This window comes from Engraulis encrasicolus, chromosome 3 (genome assembly GCF_034702125.1).
Source record: "Engraulis encrasicolus isolate BLACKSEA-1 chromosome 3, IST_EnEncr_1.0, whole genome shotgun sequence".
NCBI lineage: Eukaryota > Metazoa > Chordata > Actinopteri > Clupeiformes > Engraulidae > Engraulis > Engraulis encrasicolus.
Window position 1 is genome coordinate 56,708,504 of NC_085859.1, and position 17,606 is coordinate 56,726,109.

The following is a 17,606-nucleotide window of genomic DNA, read 5'->3' on the forward strand; positions in this document are numbered from 1 at the left end:
TGTTTTGGCACCCAATACACAAAATATTTCCTCACAACTCTTGTTCTTGAGGCAGGGTTTGGGGGTGGGCGAAAGGCATGTACGGTTCTTTTTCAAGTTGAACATGAGCAGTCTTGTTTCAGCAGAGTAAGGGTTTTTCATATCCCCAAAACATCTGCAACAGTCCTATTGAGTCATCTGTGCTTGTGTCGTGTGAGCAATACCTTTGTCCTTTGTGCAAAAACATGGGGGGGCTGGTGGCAGTCCTGAAGACATCCGACTTGGATAAAATCACTTTGTTGACAGACAAAAAAAACATTCAAAGAAGAATCCAGGCATTGTTCAACCCCCACCTCACCTGTACCACCTGTCTCTTGGAAACCGCACCATGGAGGTGAATGTGAAGGTGTTAGGAAATTGAAGAATGCCCAAACACAACCCTACCCAAAAAAGCAGGCATTCAGGCAGTGTTTGCCCCTGCTACCCAACTCAATCATTCTAGAACAGAGCAGAATACTTCCATCCTTCATCATAAGCCCGATTCGGACGGGACTTTTATTACCTATGGACCCCCGGTAATTCGGAATAATTACAGAGAATGTCTGAGTTCTTAGTCCTGTGCGAATGTGCCATGTCTGCGATTTGTGAGGTAATAATTCCGCCGCGAATTACCTACTGTATTTCGGCGAAACTCAGACGTCCTGGGGTAATTTTACATAGGCGCGCCGTCTGAACTCCCTGGTAATGTCTGTGAATTGACTAAATAACAGACGTTTATTTATCCCGTCCGAATGCGCCCCGAAAAATCACGGAGGTCCAGGGGTAATTGCGAATTACCAGGGGTCCCTAGGTAATATTTATCCCGTGCGAATCGGGCTATAATCAATCTTGTAATCAATGTATTTTTTTAAGATTCTGATTGATTAGCACCCTAGAATCTTTGACCCAACCTCAGTATTCCATCACCACCATACCACACACCACTTCCATACTGGAAACCATGAGGGTGACAATTGGATATGTTGGTACAAGACTTGATTTTAAGCTTCACATTCATCCAGGTAATCTTAGCAAAACTACAACTTTATAACCTACATCACTGCTTACAGATTACAGCTTTAGCCTTTAACTGAGGAATATTGATTGGCACTGGGATTGAGGAATGCCTCAATGCGCCCAAACCTTGGACTGTCTAATATCTAAAACCATTACAGCAAGACTGCTAAAACTTGGGAGTAGCTGAATATTACAAAAAACATGCAAATTGAAGAGGGGTGCCTGGGGACTTGAGGTTGTGTGAATTGACACAGAAGGACCCTATTGGGGTTGAGGAATGCCTGAATGCAACCTTAATACTTGTTCCTCTACCTCCACACTAGAAACCACATTGGGCTATTTCCACCCTGACCCCCTGGTAAAGACAGATATCAATAAATAAGCCAAGCCTGAGCGGAGATGAGCTGAGGTTGGCTAGTGAGTGCCACACAATGCATACCAGCACTGCAGTGTGGTAAACAGTCTCAAGGAGAGAAGAGAAAGTTGAGGAGGAGGAGGAGGAGGAGGATGAGGTGCCAGCTGTGAGGTGGCCACACACAGCATAGCATGGTAAACCATTTCAACAGGAGGAGGAGATGGAGGAGAAGGAAAGGGAGAGAGGAGGTTGAGAGGAGTTGAGCGACTAAGTGCCACACACTGCATAACATAGCCAGTCTCAAGGAGGGAGGGGTGAAGGTGCCAGTCGTGTGCTGCTGAATGCACTACAGTCATCCAGACAGAGTTGGCATGGCATGTGGCAATCACGGAAGATTTCCCACGTTCCTCCATGCTAACGCCTCCTGTGCCACCCCCAAGCACTCATTCACGTCCAACCTGCTAGCCCACCATGCCCCCGGCCCCTTTTTCCTTCATGCTCCCCAGCCTGTCTCTCCAGACCTCACTCATCACCCAGCCCCAGCAACAGCCCACTCCTGCCTGCCTGTCTGCTCTGACCTGGCAAGGTCTGAATGACCCCACAGTCTGAGGTCCACTTGCTGCAGAGGCAGAGGGGAGAGGGGGGAGGCGGAGGGGAGAGAGGCCAATGAGGATGCAGAAGAGAGAGCAGACTGGAGAAAGAAAGGTGGAGAAGGGAAACTGAGGAGAGGAGAGACTTGGCTTGACTGCGTGGGGTCATTCACCCTGCTTAGCCTGTCTCCATTCTATCCTCTCGTACTCTCAGGGAGTTTACTTGCTGCAGAGGCAGTCAGAGGAGAGGAGAGGAGAGGAGAGGAGAGGAGAGGAGAGGAGAGGAGAGGAGAGGAGAGGAGAGGAGAGAGGACAGCAGCCTGGACAGAGAGGGGGGGCGGGGGGTCTGGGAAGACAGGCCAAGAGGGGTGAGGTCTTATGAGATGGTGGGTGGGAGGGCACCAGCCAGCTACAAAAAGGGATTATGCCACTCAAAGATAATTATTACCTCCGCCAAGGATGTTATATTTGCCGTTGCATCTGTCTATTTTTTGTCTGTCTGTCTGTTTGCTTGTTTGTCAGCAGGATAACTCAAAAAGTTATGCACAGATTTGGATGAAACTTTGTGGAGTTGTTTGAAATGACAAAAGGAACAAGTGATTCAATTTTGGTGGTGATTCTTCACCATTGCTTGCCTTGCGGGACAGGGTGAATTTTGACATTCCAGTTTCTAACTCCACAAAAAGAAGGCAGAAAGACTTTTTTTTTTAAAAAGGGTGTAGTCAAATGTTCCATCAAACAGCTTCCGGAGGTCTGCACTCTCGGAGTGCATTTCTAGTTTGGGAATTCCACCTCCTCAGTAGGAAGGTTTCAAGAACAATGAGTAGATATCTGTACTGCATTTGTCCCAAGTCCTTTGTCCTCCTGAAATGTGTTAGCCTTGTTGTCCTTGTTGCATCAAGCACAACAATATGCCGGAGATATGGAGCAATGAGGGAATGCCAGAAACACATGTGGCATCTCTGAAACTGTGCCATCTCTGCACATTGTGAATTTGGGGAGAAAAGGACAATGAGTGTGCAGGGTATCAGTTTAATCCATATATGAGCACTGAAGGTGGGTCACCACCATATGTGGTGGTGTGTCTGAAACTGTGCCATGTCGTTGCTAGGGGCAATGGGGCATCTCTCTTCTCAGTGCACTTGGGGAAATGGGGGCATGTGGTATCTCTGGGGGCACATCTCTGGTCATCTCTTTGACTTTTTGCTGAGGGCAATGGGGAAATGTGGCATCACTTCACTTCACTTCACTTGGGGTAATGGTGGCATGGCGCAAATGCCTGTCTGTCCCAAAGCCTTGACCATGGCTTGAGAGGATTCAGAATATGTTGTAATGGCTAATGCAATGCCAAGAATAACGTAATGACTTTGAATAATAACAGGGATGCCAGGGAGTTACAGACAATGCCAACGTGCCACGTGGGGAGAAAAAGAAGTCCTTTTGGGAAAAAAGCCACTGCATGAATCCAATGCAGACTGATAATAGAGCTTTGTGACATTCCTGCCAGACTCCAAACTCTATTTGTTCAGAGTTGAAGACTCATTCCACATCTGAGTGCTGGCTGCACAACGTTGCACTTGCACAAGGCAAATTGAGTTTATAGTGCATCTTATCCATGAGACAAAAACATTTTTGTTTTTTAACCAAAAAAAATGCAAGTAGATCAGATAGAACAAACACTGGAACAACATTAGAACAAACATTTCAGAGAAACAGCTGCATGTACTCATCTCCCATCCCCCCTTCTCTAGCAAAAAGCCAAGCCTGAATTACCATTGTCCCCGTAATAAGGAAATATTCAGGACACATTTCTCTCCCTTATGGTTATATACTTTAAATGAAATGAATCTTTCGTTCTGAAATGGACCAGGTTTTTTTTTAACCCCTATTTGTTCCCCTCCAGGACGGTCTACGCGGAGTGGTAAGGAGACGCAGCTGTGCGTGACTTGCCCTCATTCAAATTTCATGCAGAAAATTAGTGATTCCAATCTTGGAATCTCTGTGGGCACATAAAGGGGTACCTGGGAAGCCGTCCAGGTTTTGGCTGGGAGGTGGGGTTGGGGGGTGGGGGGAGGATTCTCCATGAAGTCACTGCAAGTAGGGGACATTACCTACAGTACCAGTTGTTCAGGGCCGCTGCTAAGGTTTTGGAGGCCCTAAGCATAACTTGTCAGGAGGCCCCCCTCATAATTAAATCAGAATAATAATCTACTAACTAATAAATATGTTTAGTATTGTAATTCAATATTTTTTCATGACATTTTTCAGTCATTCAATCTCAATTTAAGAGGCCCCAATTTTGGGGGCAAAGTGGTTGGTACCCTAAGCACTCTGCGTAAGCTTACTCTGCTTAAGTCAAGCGGTGGCCACGCAGTTATTAACATTCTGTAAGTGTGGTGTAGGTTACAGTGGAGGAAACACTGATTCTTTACTTTGAGACTGCACCATGATTGCTCTTTGCAAGGTCCAGCTAAAAACATCTAAGAAATATCATGGAAATTGTGTGATATGCACATGGAATGGGGAAAAATGTGGCTTCTACTTTATAAGTAGAGGGGGAGAGGGGATATTCTCTAGGTCCATTTGTAATAGATGCCAACAACCAGAGTTTGGCATAGAATGTTAGCAAACCTCCCCACTGAAGCCTCATACAGTATTGGTAGCACTGAGCTATCAGTCTGGACCTTTAGCGCAGCGGTATTGTGCTGTGCCTCCCATGTCCAAACTGGGCGTTGACTGGTTGGTGGCAGGTTCAAGCCCAAAGTAGCGAACTAGCGCAGGTTCACCTCGGTTACACATTTCCAAAGAGGTTAGGTTTGTTACCTATTCAGGTACGTATACTATAGGGAACATTCCCTTGGTATCGGCTGCAGACATTATTCATGCAGTCACTGCAACCAGGGGACAACATTTCATGTATGATATCTGTTTGTTTATATATGGGTCTGATTGTTGTCAGACACATTACGGTAGCGCCATCAGATAAGCCGTCTAAGCGGTACGGCTACGGATGACACTACTGACTAGACATTTCCCTCCAGCGTCTTTAATATATGCGGGCATCGCGTCTGACTGTGTAGCATCACTGTCAGGTGAAGATAAACAAACAATCCTGGGGTTTGTAGTTGATTCTCCATCACACGTGTTGTTGATGCGATGCTGCTCCGAGATGCGAGAGTGTCTGGTCTGTTTGGGTTAGTGGCTACGGAGATATGCGATAAAAACAAACCCACACATGGAGATACATGCAGGAAAAACAGTCAGCTAGCCAGACACTGGGCCAGCCAACGAGCCATCAGGCCAGCCAGACACACGCGCGCACGCACACACACACACACACACACACACACACACACACACACACACACACACACACACACACACACACACACACACACACACACACACTTTTTGCTTGGAAAAACGCAATCACGGCACAATCTGCATTTTACAGAATGACATCATGGAACCCTCTCAGTCTATGGGCAACACCGCGCTTACCTTACTGTGTAATCTTATTACACACACACACACACACACACACACACACACACACACACACACACACACACACACACACACACACACACACACACGGCCTGAGGCCCAGCCAGACAATGTGCAGTGTTCCACTCACACAAGAACTGGGGGTGGAATCACTCTCATACACACACACACACATGCACACACGCACACACCATTGTGTCGTCTGTGCCAGAATGAGACTATCCATCTCAGTTGGTAGCTGCCGCTACGCTATCGCCTTCCACCTCCAGATTCCACCTCGTACCTCACAAACACACACACACACACACACACACACACACACACACACACACACACACACACACACACACACACACACACACACACACACACACACACACACACACACACACACACACACACACACACTGTACCAGAGAGACTGGAGAGACTGTACTCTACGTGTGTGTGTGTGTGTGTGTGTGTGTGTGTGTGTGTGTGTGTGTGTGTGTGTGTGTGTGTGTGTGTGTGTGTGTGTGTGTGTGTGTGTGTGTGTGTGTGTGTGTATGTGTGGCGTGCTTTAATAATCCAGGAAAGACACACTATGACCTGGATCTCAGTCAGTACGTCTGTCCGCCTGTCTGTACGTCAACCCTTACTTTTCCCTTCCCCCTGCTCACTAAAATATGTGGTGGTCCAGACACTAAATTGTGGCCTCTATAATTCCTTTAAGTCTGTTTCTCTCTCTCTTTCTCTCCGTCTACCGCAATCTCTCTTTTTTCCATCGCTGTTATTCTCTCTCTTTCACTCCTCTCTCAGCCTTTCTCTGTCTTCTCTTTGTGTGTGTGTGTGTGTGTGTGTGTGTGTGTGTGTGTGTGTGTGTGTGTGTGTGTGTGTGTGTGTGTGGTGCGGTATATGTGCGCATCAGTGTGTGTCAGAGTGAGTGTGTGCATGTGTGTGAAAAAGAGGGGTGAAGGTGAGAGGAGCGGATCTGACACCTCTGTGGGGCCATGGAGTGCCATATGAGGTGTTGGGAGTTCATAGGGACTCATCCGCGGGGTGCGGTGCGGAGCAGAGCAGGCGTGCTGTGCTGTGCTGTGCTGTGCTGTGCTGTGCTGTGCAGTAGTGCACTCTCACTGTATTCCATGACATCTGCTTCACACATGGCCCACAGCACACAGTTCCCCACCCCCTCCTCCGAGGCCACACCTGAGGCACACATTTCAATAAACCACAAGTGGACTTGATACTCTCTGTCTCCATCTCTTTGCTTACTTTCTCTTTTGTTAGCTTGTCTTGGATTTCATTTATAAACATAGATATCTACCCAGTCATGAGCAGTGCTGGACATACAGTATAGCAAATAAGTTGAACTGAATTGAATTGGCTCCCGTTTTTGCCCCTTTGTGAGCTTTGTCTTTTCGTTTCGCGATACAGAGAGCTGCATAATGACACTCGGAAAGTCTTGAAGCCTTTTACGCACATTGAATTTATTCACTATTTTATGTGATTCACATTTTACTCATAATGAACGGCATTTTATATATATTCATTCCTCAACATTGCATAACATTATGCTTATACAATGTGAACAATATGTACTTATAATGCGACTTGCAAATTGAAGTCTTTGTTGCATAGTGAGCCTTATCCATCCCATCTGTTCTTCCTCTGTACCGTTTAATCTTCCTGACTGAGCATCTTGTGTCAAATTCCATCAAATCAGCTTCTGATCACTGGGTTTGCTGCACAATATTCCAATAAACATCTAACATTTCAGATAGTGTGTTTACCATCAAAACAGGTTTGTAAAAGCTTGACAGATTCCGGCTCAGTGGGATTCAATGACGGCTGACTCTGATGAGACGGGAACCACTGAAGGTCCATAAAAACTCCCAGGCACACACATTCTTGTACATGCAGTGCAGCCAAACTGGACTGCGATGGGGGGAAAAAACAGTCCATCATAGATGCAGGTCTATTGAATATGAAAAACAATACCAGGTGGCGGATGATTTTTTTTTCTTTTGCTCTCTCTCTCTCTCTCTCTCTCTCTCTCTCTCTCTCTCTCTCTCTCTCGCTCAGGTAACCTCACCATGGAAACGGTTCTTATATCTCTCACACTGAAGCTATTCATTACAAAGAGACAAAAGTTTCAGGAACCCACAGTGGTTAATTAAAACAACAACAACAACAGCCATTTTTTGTCACTGCTCAAATTATACAGCCTGCCTTGCCTTGCTGCCATCCTCTCGAGGCCTGTGTTTGAATAAGCTGTTGTCACTTTGCTCAGAGGTAAAGGACAGTATTGCATAATGACAGCAGCACAGCACCAGGGGCCCTGGCTCCCTTTCTGGAGGGGGTGACATCTAAACAGCAACATTGTGAACTTTAGATCATTGGCAAACACACTGTCAGGCACAGCTGTGCTGTGTCCGGGGAGGGAGGGAGGGAGAGAGAGAGAGAGAGAGAGAGAGAGAGAGAGAGAGAGAGAGAGAGAGAGAGAGAGAGAGAGAGAGAGAGAGAGAGAGACAGAGTCAGAGAGAGAGAGAGAGAGAGACAGAGACAGAGACAGAGAATGAGTGAGGGAAAGAGAGAAGGACGCAGAGAGATAGGGGTGAGAGGCAGAGAGCAGACAGTGAAAGATGGACAAAGAGAAAAAGGGAGAGTTGAATGAGAGAGAGAGAGAGAGAGAGAGAGAGAGAGAGAGAGAGAGAAAGAGACAGAGAGCGAGAGAGTGACAGAGAGAGAGAATGAGCGATGGAAAGAGAGAGGGACGCAGAGAGGTGGACTAAAGGGGGGGGGGTTTAAAAGAGAGGCCCCTAATCTTCTCTTGTTCCTCCAATGATCCCTATAGCAGACCCAAAACATCCAATAGCCCAACTAGACCATATGCCTCAGCTCTCTCTCGCTTCTCCTGGCGGAGGGGAAAAACACTAAAACAGACACACTTCAGGGAGACTCTGTCCAACCATACCTCACGTAGCCCCTCCAACCCCTTTACATCATCGAATGATCCCGGTCGCTCACTTTCGTGATGCGTGTAGGTGCCCAACGCGTACCGCCTGCCCAATCTGTTCCCTTATGACTTTCACGTTTTAAATGTTTATTTTGCAGCCGTCAGAACATTAACACAAAGAGAGATGTTATACATTTATGTTATACCTTTACTTTATATCGTTGTTTCACATCAAAGTTTAAAATATCAAGTTTAAAACGCAAACTTCCTCCTGCAAAACAAACACTTAAAGGAGAATTTCGGCCAGTTTGGATTAATATCCCATCTTGGGTGGACCGAGGGAAAGGGATGAAAGGCAAAACCGCGAGAAATTTTCATGCCTGCTGCGCAAAGTTGTTCAATTGCGCTGTTTTCGGTTAAAACCTGGCCCTTCGGGCACGTATTTGACCTGTTTTAAAGCTCCTAGCGTGCATTAAAACCCTTTTGAACGCTTTGGCCGTGGTGTGTGGGTCCATACAAGTCGATCTAGTGGTTCACATTTCCATTAGGTAGCAGAGGTACGATACAACAGGAGTTTTCGAAAGTTGCGCACCTACCTCTTTCAGCTTCCGCCTTCCAACTACGTCCGCAAAATGGTTCGCCAAAGTGATACTTCATAGTAATCCATTTTAATTTTGTCCACCAAAGACGAGCCACAAGAAACATATTCACATGTTTTCATGCCCTGAGTTGTTATTGTCGCGCAGATTCACTTCTCTGACACTGAACGCAGTGTAGTGACGTCACGGTGTCACATGACTCCTGGAAGGAACGCCATTCGCTCTTCCAGTTATTATACATAAGCGAGAAAGAGAGGCGCTGTCGTAATATACTGTTTGATATTTTGAGATGGATCCTCCGTTGGGGTAGTTCAATTGAAGAGTTTGGTGGCCATGGTTATCTTTTTCGAACCAGAATATTTGTTACAGATAAAGAATTATTCCTTCCAGGAGTCATGTGACACCGTGACGTCACTACACTGCGTTCAGTGTCAGAGAAGTGAATCTGCGCGACAATAACAACTCAGGGCATGAAAACATGTGAATATGTTTCTTGTGGCTCGTCTTTGGTGGACAAAATTAAAATGGATTACTATGAAGTATCACTTTGGCGAACCATTTTGCGGACGTAGTTGGAAGGCGGAAGCTGAAAGAGGTAGGTGCGCAACTTTCGAAAACTCCTGTTGTATCGTACCTCTGCTACCTAATGGAAATGTGAACCACTAGATCGACTTGTATGGACCCACACACCACGGCCAAAGCGTTCAAAAGGGTTTTAATGCACGCTAGGAGCTTTAAAACAGGTCAAATACGTGCCCGAAGGGCCAGGTTTTAACCGAAAACAGCGCAATTGAACAACTTTGCGCAGCAGGCATGAAAATTTCTCGCGGTTTTGCCTTTCATCCCTTTCCCTCGGTCCACCCAAGATGGGATATTAATCCAAACTGGCCGAAATTCTCCTTTAAAACGACAAAGTAAAAAATTAACGGAACAGATCAGGCAATTTCTCTTCCGTATACGTCATACTGCGCATGTGCAGTGTGCAAAGGGAACGGATCGGGCAGGCGGAACCCGTTGGGCACCGACAATGCGTCAACCTGGTCTCACCCCACAATGCACCCCATCTTGCCTCGTAGAATGCCCGTAGAAGGCTTCTCATCCAATCAGCTGTGGCAAAATGTGTTGACCGGAACTAACTATTGTATAATGACACATACTTTCCCGTCATGGAACCCCTGCCGTTTTCTATGCATGTACACACACACACACACACACACACACACACACACACACACACACACACACACACACACACACACACACACACACACACACACACACACACCCACCCACCCACCCCACCCCCACCCACCCCCTCCCACCCACACACACACCCACACACACCCACACACACACACACACACACACACACACACACACACACACACACACACACACACACACACACACACACACACACACACACACACACACACACTGCCAGCCACCTTCATTGCTGTGTGACGCCAGCAGCACCAGGGACACACTGTTTAAAGTGGACCCATCAAACTCACTACCAATTTGTTTACATCATGTGCGGATGGGGACACTAGGGCCTCGTCACGGAAACGCAACAAAAGCAGCTGTTCTGCCTGGCAGTGACGCAAGCAGCCCTAACCCGTCCTCACAGCCACACCCCTCACTGGTTTATCATCCAACACCAACCGCGTGTCACATAAGGGAAGTGTACCCTTTAAGCCCACCAAAAATTGAATTGAGCTATTTTCCAAACATTTCCGCATGAGTTTTTAAGTGACATTAGTTGTTAAATGTTAAGGTTTACAACAGTTTCACTGTTTACAAATGACTTTATGTACATTTCAAAACTCATCATCAAGCAATTTTAGGGAAAACAGTCCAAAGTCATTGATCTCAATTCCTTCACCTCTTTAGGGCACATCATCACCACCTTCACTATTTCTGCAGGTTTAGTACATCAACATTGTTCCCTTCAGTAGTTTAGCATCCCCACACAGCACTACTGCAGTGTTAATTGAACACGTGGTGTGTGTGACTAACAATGTGGATGTTAAAACTGACTCTCTATTAACACTGTAAAATTGACTGTGTACCAACCTCAACTCAATTACTAAATACGCATCATGTCTTGAGATTACTTGTTCATGAGTGTAAATCAACTTGACCTATTGGCTTATGACCGTATTGTACACACTTCCGGGCGATGTGAGCCAGTAAAGTTGCTCAGACGTGTTTACGAATGTTTAATAATAATGAACATCTCCATAGAGATGCCATGAAAAAATGTTGACAGACCAATTTCTGTGCTTAAGATTAATGGTTTTTCCTAGAGATAATCTGGACTGCTTAATCTGCACAGAATACAAATTTGGTCTGCTACATGCTCTACATGTCCAAAGCCAGTGGTTCCCAAACTGTTTCTGTGAGGACCCCCTTTTGGACATTAGAATATTTTAGCAGCCCCCCACACCCACCATAGTCTTAACATAGCAATGGATTTCTTGCCATATTCGTGGACAAAATATGAATGGAAAGTCAAGTCATCTTTGTCCATTAATATTGCAAGATTTTTTCACTAATTGTTTATTCTCTGATATTGCTAGAAATCCACAGGACAGGAAAACACATCTATTTACCATACAAGTGGATACTGTTACTAACCAAATCATGGAATTATGTTAGCTGTTAGCAGTTAACCTGTGGGTCTCCAGTTTTTATGCAATGTGTCCCCTTTGTCCTCAACGGCCCTTCAGCACCTTTGCGACCCCTTAGGGGCCCTGACCCCCAGTTTGGGAACCACTACCCAAAGCAATAATCAGCGAGGAGTGAAGAGTTACAGAGTTGAGAGAGGGGTGTTTTTCTTTCCTTTTTTTCTACATTCCCTGAAACGATGCAGGGCAAATGTTCAAATGACCAGCCATGGAGCTTTTCATTTGCAAATGAGAACAAGGCGGGGGGAAACTGAAGGGAAAAGCAAAGGCCTGAAGGGAGGAGAGCAGAGGACAAACAAGAGAAGAGCGCAGGGGAGGCCACTGCACAAGTCTGAGTGTATAGAGACAGAGACAGGAATCTTGGGAGTGCTGTCTAGCTAGCACACTCATCTGCCCCCCCACCCCAATGAGTCCTTCTTGATTTAGATGTGAAAGAAGGACGTAAATTGGACGCAGGCCAGGAAGCCTTCCTGTAAACTACGTAAAAACTACACGGACCAACTGGAAACACTATAGCCAGTTTTATACAGACCCACAGGGTGCGATTTGTCGAGAAAAGGCTATAACAGCACTAAAACCGACATTAAATATAGTATCAAAGATATCAAAACCAGAAAAAGGGGACCCCCCCCCTCCCCCAACACTGTACACAGTTTGGAAGACAGGAGGAGTACAGTATCACCACCCACTATCCCCTGAAAGAAGCCAACATAGAGTACAATAGACGGGTAGAGGATTACTGGTGTATTCTCATAGAGTACTAATCAGTAGAAGGTCATAGCTCAATTTTGGCAGCAGTGAGTTGTTGTTCACATTGAGTTAACCAGCTTTGGGGAATCTGAAGCAAAAATCATTTGAAAATCACTTTGGAGCTGGTGATGACAGCAGAGCTTAGAAGGTCTCCAAGTCATGAATATCTGTGCGTATGGCAACCTGCACTCTCAAACTCTTCTAGCAAACAAATCAACATACATTTCACTATACCACCATCATTTGACTTCGTAATGATGTAACAATTTCTTTATCTCACAACAAGTACTAGCTTGAGCACGGTCTATGGATTCTGACCAGTATTACCTCAAACCCAGCCTTGTGTGAAATATGATTAAGCACGACCTCCATGACACATAGCCTAAATTACGCACGGAGCAGGGCGCTCAGCGGGGATCGTGGATGCTTCAGGGGAGAGTATACTTATCAGTCAACGTGTCATGAGGCGGCCTACCATGTCTGCAGATGTACTAACATGAAAGGAAAAATTACATGCGCCAGTGGACATATCTATGCATCCGTCCATCCTTGGCATGCTTCTGCGCTATTACTTTGTTGTGGGGTAGTGAGCGTATGGCCGGGTAGACCACTGTTCCTGTGCCAGAGATGGACTAAATCTACGTCACTCTGGATAACGACAGGAGCAGCTGGAAAACAAGTAAACAGTGCATTTCCAACGAAACCCATAGGTTAGTTTCTGTGGTGAACAGTGCAGAAACCGCAGACAGTAACAAAGAGGAATCGGTTATCAACAGTCTATACTCCAAAAAAATAGCACGAGTTCTCACTATTTGACAGTAACTGTGAATTTGCTGACCATCTTAAGAGGAAATCACCTTTATGGAAAACAATGACAACTGCAAAAATACATAGGCCTAAATACATCTATTCCCACAAAAATTGGCCAATATTTTTCTGGATAGTTTTCAAATAGCCTGCCGCAAAACTTTTGGTTTTCTGGTGACAACAGAGTTGAGCGTCCGTAAAAAAAACACTAAAAAGTAAACATCTGAGACAGAAAGTCGGCTTCACTGTCATCTTTTCAGTATTGCGAACAATTGTTAACTCCTGATATTGGTTAAGTAACGGTGATGTGATGTGTTGAAAAAGACAGAGAGAGAGAGAGATGTAAATAGACTGGAACAACTGATAATGTTTGCCGTTTCTGGATTCTGGATCCCTGCTCACTGCTGTCATCCACAATAGAAGTGCCAACTGGCCGGGGAGTCGCACGCAAACAGTCAAAAGCGTTTCGTGGCATGTCCAAAATCCACGTATTAATAGACAACCAACGTTTCACGGACTTACCCGCTTTACATGGATCCTTATAGTCGATGATCTCTGAAGACGCTTGCGGCTCCACATAGTAGCTTGGTTCCAGAGCGTCCAAATCGATCGCTAATATTAAGCGAAAGCTAAATAGAAGAAACAAACACCTCGTTGAGAGATCCATGGTTCTGAAGTCGGGAATACAGCGAAAGAACAGAAATAGAGAGGTAAAGAGGAGGATGAGCGAGAAAGAGAGAGAGAGAGAGTAGGAGAGAGAGAGAGGGAGAGAGAGAGGAGAGAGAGAAAAATGGGAGGTTTGGGGGGAAATGAGATCTCTCTTGAGGGCGGGTTTAAACGCACGGCTCTGCCTCCCTACAATGTCTTGATTCTGGGGCACAGATTTGCTCTCCCAGTCGGGCTCTGGGCCAGCGCATAGCTTGCAAACTTTGCAAAACGGAGACCGCTGCACATCCGAAACTGTGGTGTCCACATCTTCCTTTGAGAACGTTATTTCTGTAGGACGCACTCTGTATCAAAGACCTAGAGCTACGTAACCTGATTTATTCGGCCCGTGCAACATTGCCGCTGGCCCAGTTTAGCAGGAAAAAATACAAATAGGCCTAGAACAACCAACGCTAATTTTATAGCATGTTCACAAAGTCAATTATAAAGTTTGTCATTTGTTGGTTAGCCTGTCTTGTCTTCAGAGCCTTTTCCAGTCGATCAAAACCGTCCATTCCCCAAGAAACATTTCTGCCATTCTTCCACGGGGAGACTCAAAGTAGTCAGCTGGAAAGAGTTAATCAGATGGGCTTTGTTCAGCTGACGAAGACACAATTGTCCAGCCTTCCCTGGTCATCATGATAAACATCCATCTTTTGTGTCAGAGAGCTCGTAGTTGCGCTTCTGAATTCTTTATTCCTAGCTCTTCGAGGACATTTTGAACACAGATAGCCACTGTCTGTTTGTAGGCCTCCTCAGTAAATTGCACAGTAACGTTCAGAAATTGTGACACTTAACGTGTGGTAAATCCAATCAAGCTGGAGTGCCATTGTAGAGGGCACGCGGACGCTTCAAAAACACCACTCGCTTGTGAGAGCAGTGCTCTCTGCACGCGGAGGCGTTGCACAGTGTCTGGGGCACGTTTGTCACAGCAGCGTTCACGTGAGGCATCAGTCTGTGGCCTTTTGACGATGCTCATGCTCCCCTTGAGTTTGTTACTATAGAAACCCCCCAAAGGCGCGAGTATGAGTGGATAAGAGTTCATTTTACGCATGAAGAGTGTGGCGCTTTTATATCATGTCTGTTGTCTGATGCTGCATTGTCACATTTGCCAAGTCCATTGGTGTGAAAACGAAAATATATCATTATCTCTTCTGTTCCTGAAACATGTTTTTAAACATTCGTCATAAACCACTAACAGCACCTGTGATTTTATCCATCTTTTGCTCCTCTGACCTACTCACGCAGATGGGACTTGCTGCATTTGGCAAGAGCAGTGTGAAGGATGAGCATGTCCTTGTGCATGAAGACATGGTCTTTACTGGGCCGAAATGATACACTGTTTCACAGAGGTAGTGTATGATTACATGGCTGTCAGCGAGATGGGGGTGCTGCAGCCAGCAATCACCCTCTTTATGAGCCAACTGCAGTCTGTAACTACAGCTGAGCACGGCTGCAGATTATCCTCCTACCCTGCTGCCGAAAGATATAAATCTCAAACAACACCACACTTTGCTTGTTCGAGTGCTTTTATTTATCTCTTTGCTGGTCAGCACTTGTTTGTCACACGTCTAGTTATGCTGGTATGTTGTTGGGTTGGGTAGACTACTGGAGTTGAGGGTAGGCTTATAGGCCTACTGGCACAGCACCTTGTGGGTGAGTTCCAATATGCGGACTCTCGTCCTCCCTTGCTCACTTGCGTCCTCGTGGCCTTGTGATGACGTCACCGACAACAGCATTGTAATTTCAATATCTTGCTAAAGCTCAATTCTAATGTCATTTTCTCATTTGCAAACGGGATGGTGAATGATGAATAGCCCCCCAAAAAATGTTTGTGGCTAGGCTGACAGTGGGGAAACTTAATTGTTTTTTCCACAGAGGCAGGGCGTCAGCAAAACGCGAGGCCACAAGCACAGACCAAGGAAGGAGTCCGCATATTGGAATCCACCCAGAGACAAGTGTTCTCCACTCCATGGTGAAGCAGGCCATGCCTGGACTGGTAATCTGGCATAAGGGGCATTCCCCGGTGGGCTGACAGTCCTCAGTGGCTGCTGATGTTGGGTTTTGTTCCCTAGAGGCTGTCCCACAATTTAGCAGAGGCTGCACAAAAATGCCCAGGCATTTCTTTTTTTTTTGTCTCCGTCCAACCCTAAAGTAGGCATGTCTGCCAAGTTCCCAGTCTAGGAGGTGGAACACTTACAGACAGACATGATTAAATGCTATTCAATGTATTGATTCACCACATGTCTAAATGTGGAATGCATTGTACATTACAAGGTCAACAACAACCAGGGGTCAAATTCCTTGTGTGTTGAGGTTGATACTTGCCCAGTACATTCTGATTCTGAACAGTGTCAATGTCAGATCGAACACCCACCGGCTAACACAGGGATGAAAATGGGGGGGGGGGATCATGATAGGCAACATGGCATCAAGACAGAGCGTAGAAATGACACACTGATTTGAACCAACTGTCACGAGTGTGCACTATGACTTTGCAAGTTAAGGCGTGCTCCACAACACCCTGTGACAGGTTAGATGTAGAGATGGTTTTGGCTCTGGGCATAATTTCGCAACAAATTCGCCAGTCACTTGCTTATCTTGCTATTCTTGGCAAAGTAAAGCAGCAGAAACATTGCTTTACAGGTTAGGTTTAGGGATGGTTTTGGTCAGAGGATTTTCCCGTATAGCAACAGAAATTCGCTGTGGCAAAATAAAATCACTGACATGGCAGGAAAGCTGCGCAAACCTCGTCACGTGACAAAAGTGCATGAAAGTGCTTTACCGCTGCGTTTGAGGAGCACGACTTAACTTCAAAAGGCGTCGCACCATCATGCAGAATGCACTAGCATGACATACTTACGCAAAAACATGATGCCAGCCTGTGATAGGAACAGATAGATTGGTTAGGCTTAGGAAATGACCCAGGCCAGACTCAAACCTGGGTCGGTCCACCATGCAAGCCCATTCATGGGACTGCGTAAGCCTATTTACGCGATGCACCACCACTTAAAGAAACTACTGTTTGTCAACATGTGCTGTGACTACTGAAGCAGATCATGTTCATATTTTTTATACAGTAGGAATTCACTCCCTTTAACCACTTCACCTAAACACACCTTTTCCAAAAAGCAGCTTTGTTAGCACCATCTAATAAACAATTTTACACTATTTAATACATTTAGAGCTCGCACTTACACGCACGCACGCACGCGCACACACACACACACACACACATACACGCACACGCACACACACACTTGAATACTTAATTTGAAGCAAATTAAATGTACAGGAAATAAATCTTTTTCAAAGGTTACATGTTAGAAATCATGGGTACCAATAGCAATGGTTACAGCACACAGCAAGGTTGCCTATTACAGTTTATATACAGTACAACAGAACTAGCTGTTTTGATCTTCCTCAGGAAAACCCTGTCCGTCGCAAACCACTCACAATTTGTCACCACACACACACACACACACACACACACACACACACACACACACACACACACACACACACACACACACACACACACACACACACACACACACACACACACACACACACACACACACACACACACACACACAAACAGCTTGCGGCAACTGCAGCAGTGCCAGGGGA

At 45.7% G+C, this 17,606-nt stretch overlaps 1 protein-coding gene across 1 annotated transcript in view; it reads right to left on the reverse strand.

Annotated features, from left to right (window-relative positions):
• bmp1a (bone morphogenetic protein 1a) overlaps positions 1-14,235 on the reverse strand; it is a 128,476-nt gene extending 114,241 nt beyond the window's left edge. The window contains exon 1 of the mRNA XM_063195757.1: positions 13,794-14,235. Coding sequence (XP_063051827.1) covers positions 13,794-13,938 — 145 coding nt within the window. The 5' untranslated portion in view covers positions 13,939-14,235. The remainder of the gene's footprint in view (positions 1-13,793) is intronic.
• Between the last annotated feature and the right edge of the window lie 3,371 nt (positions 14,236-17,606).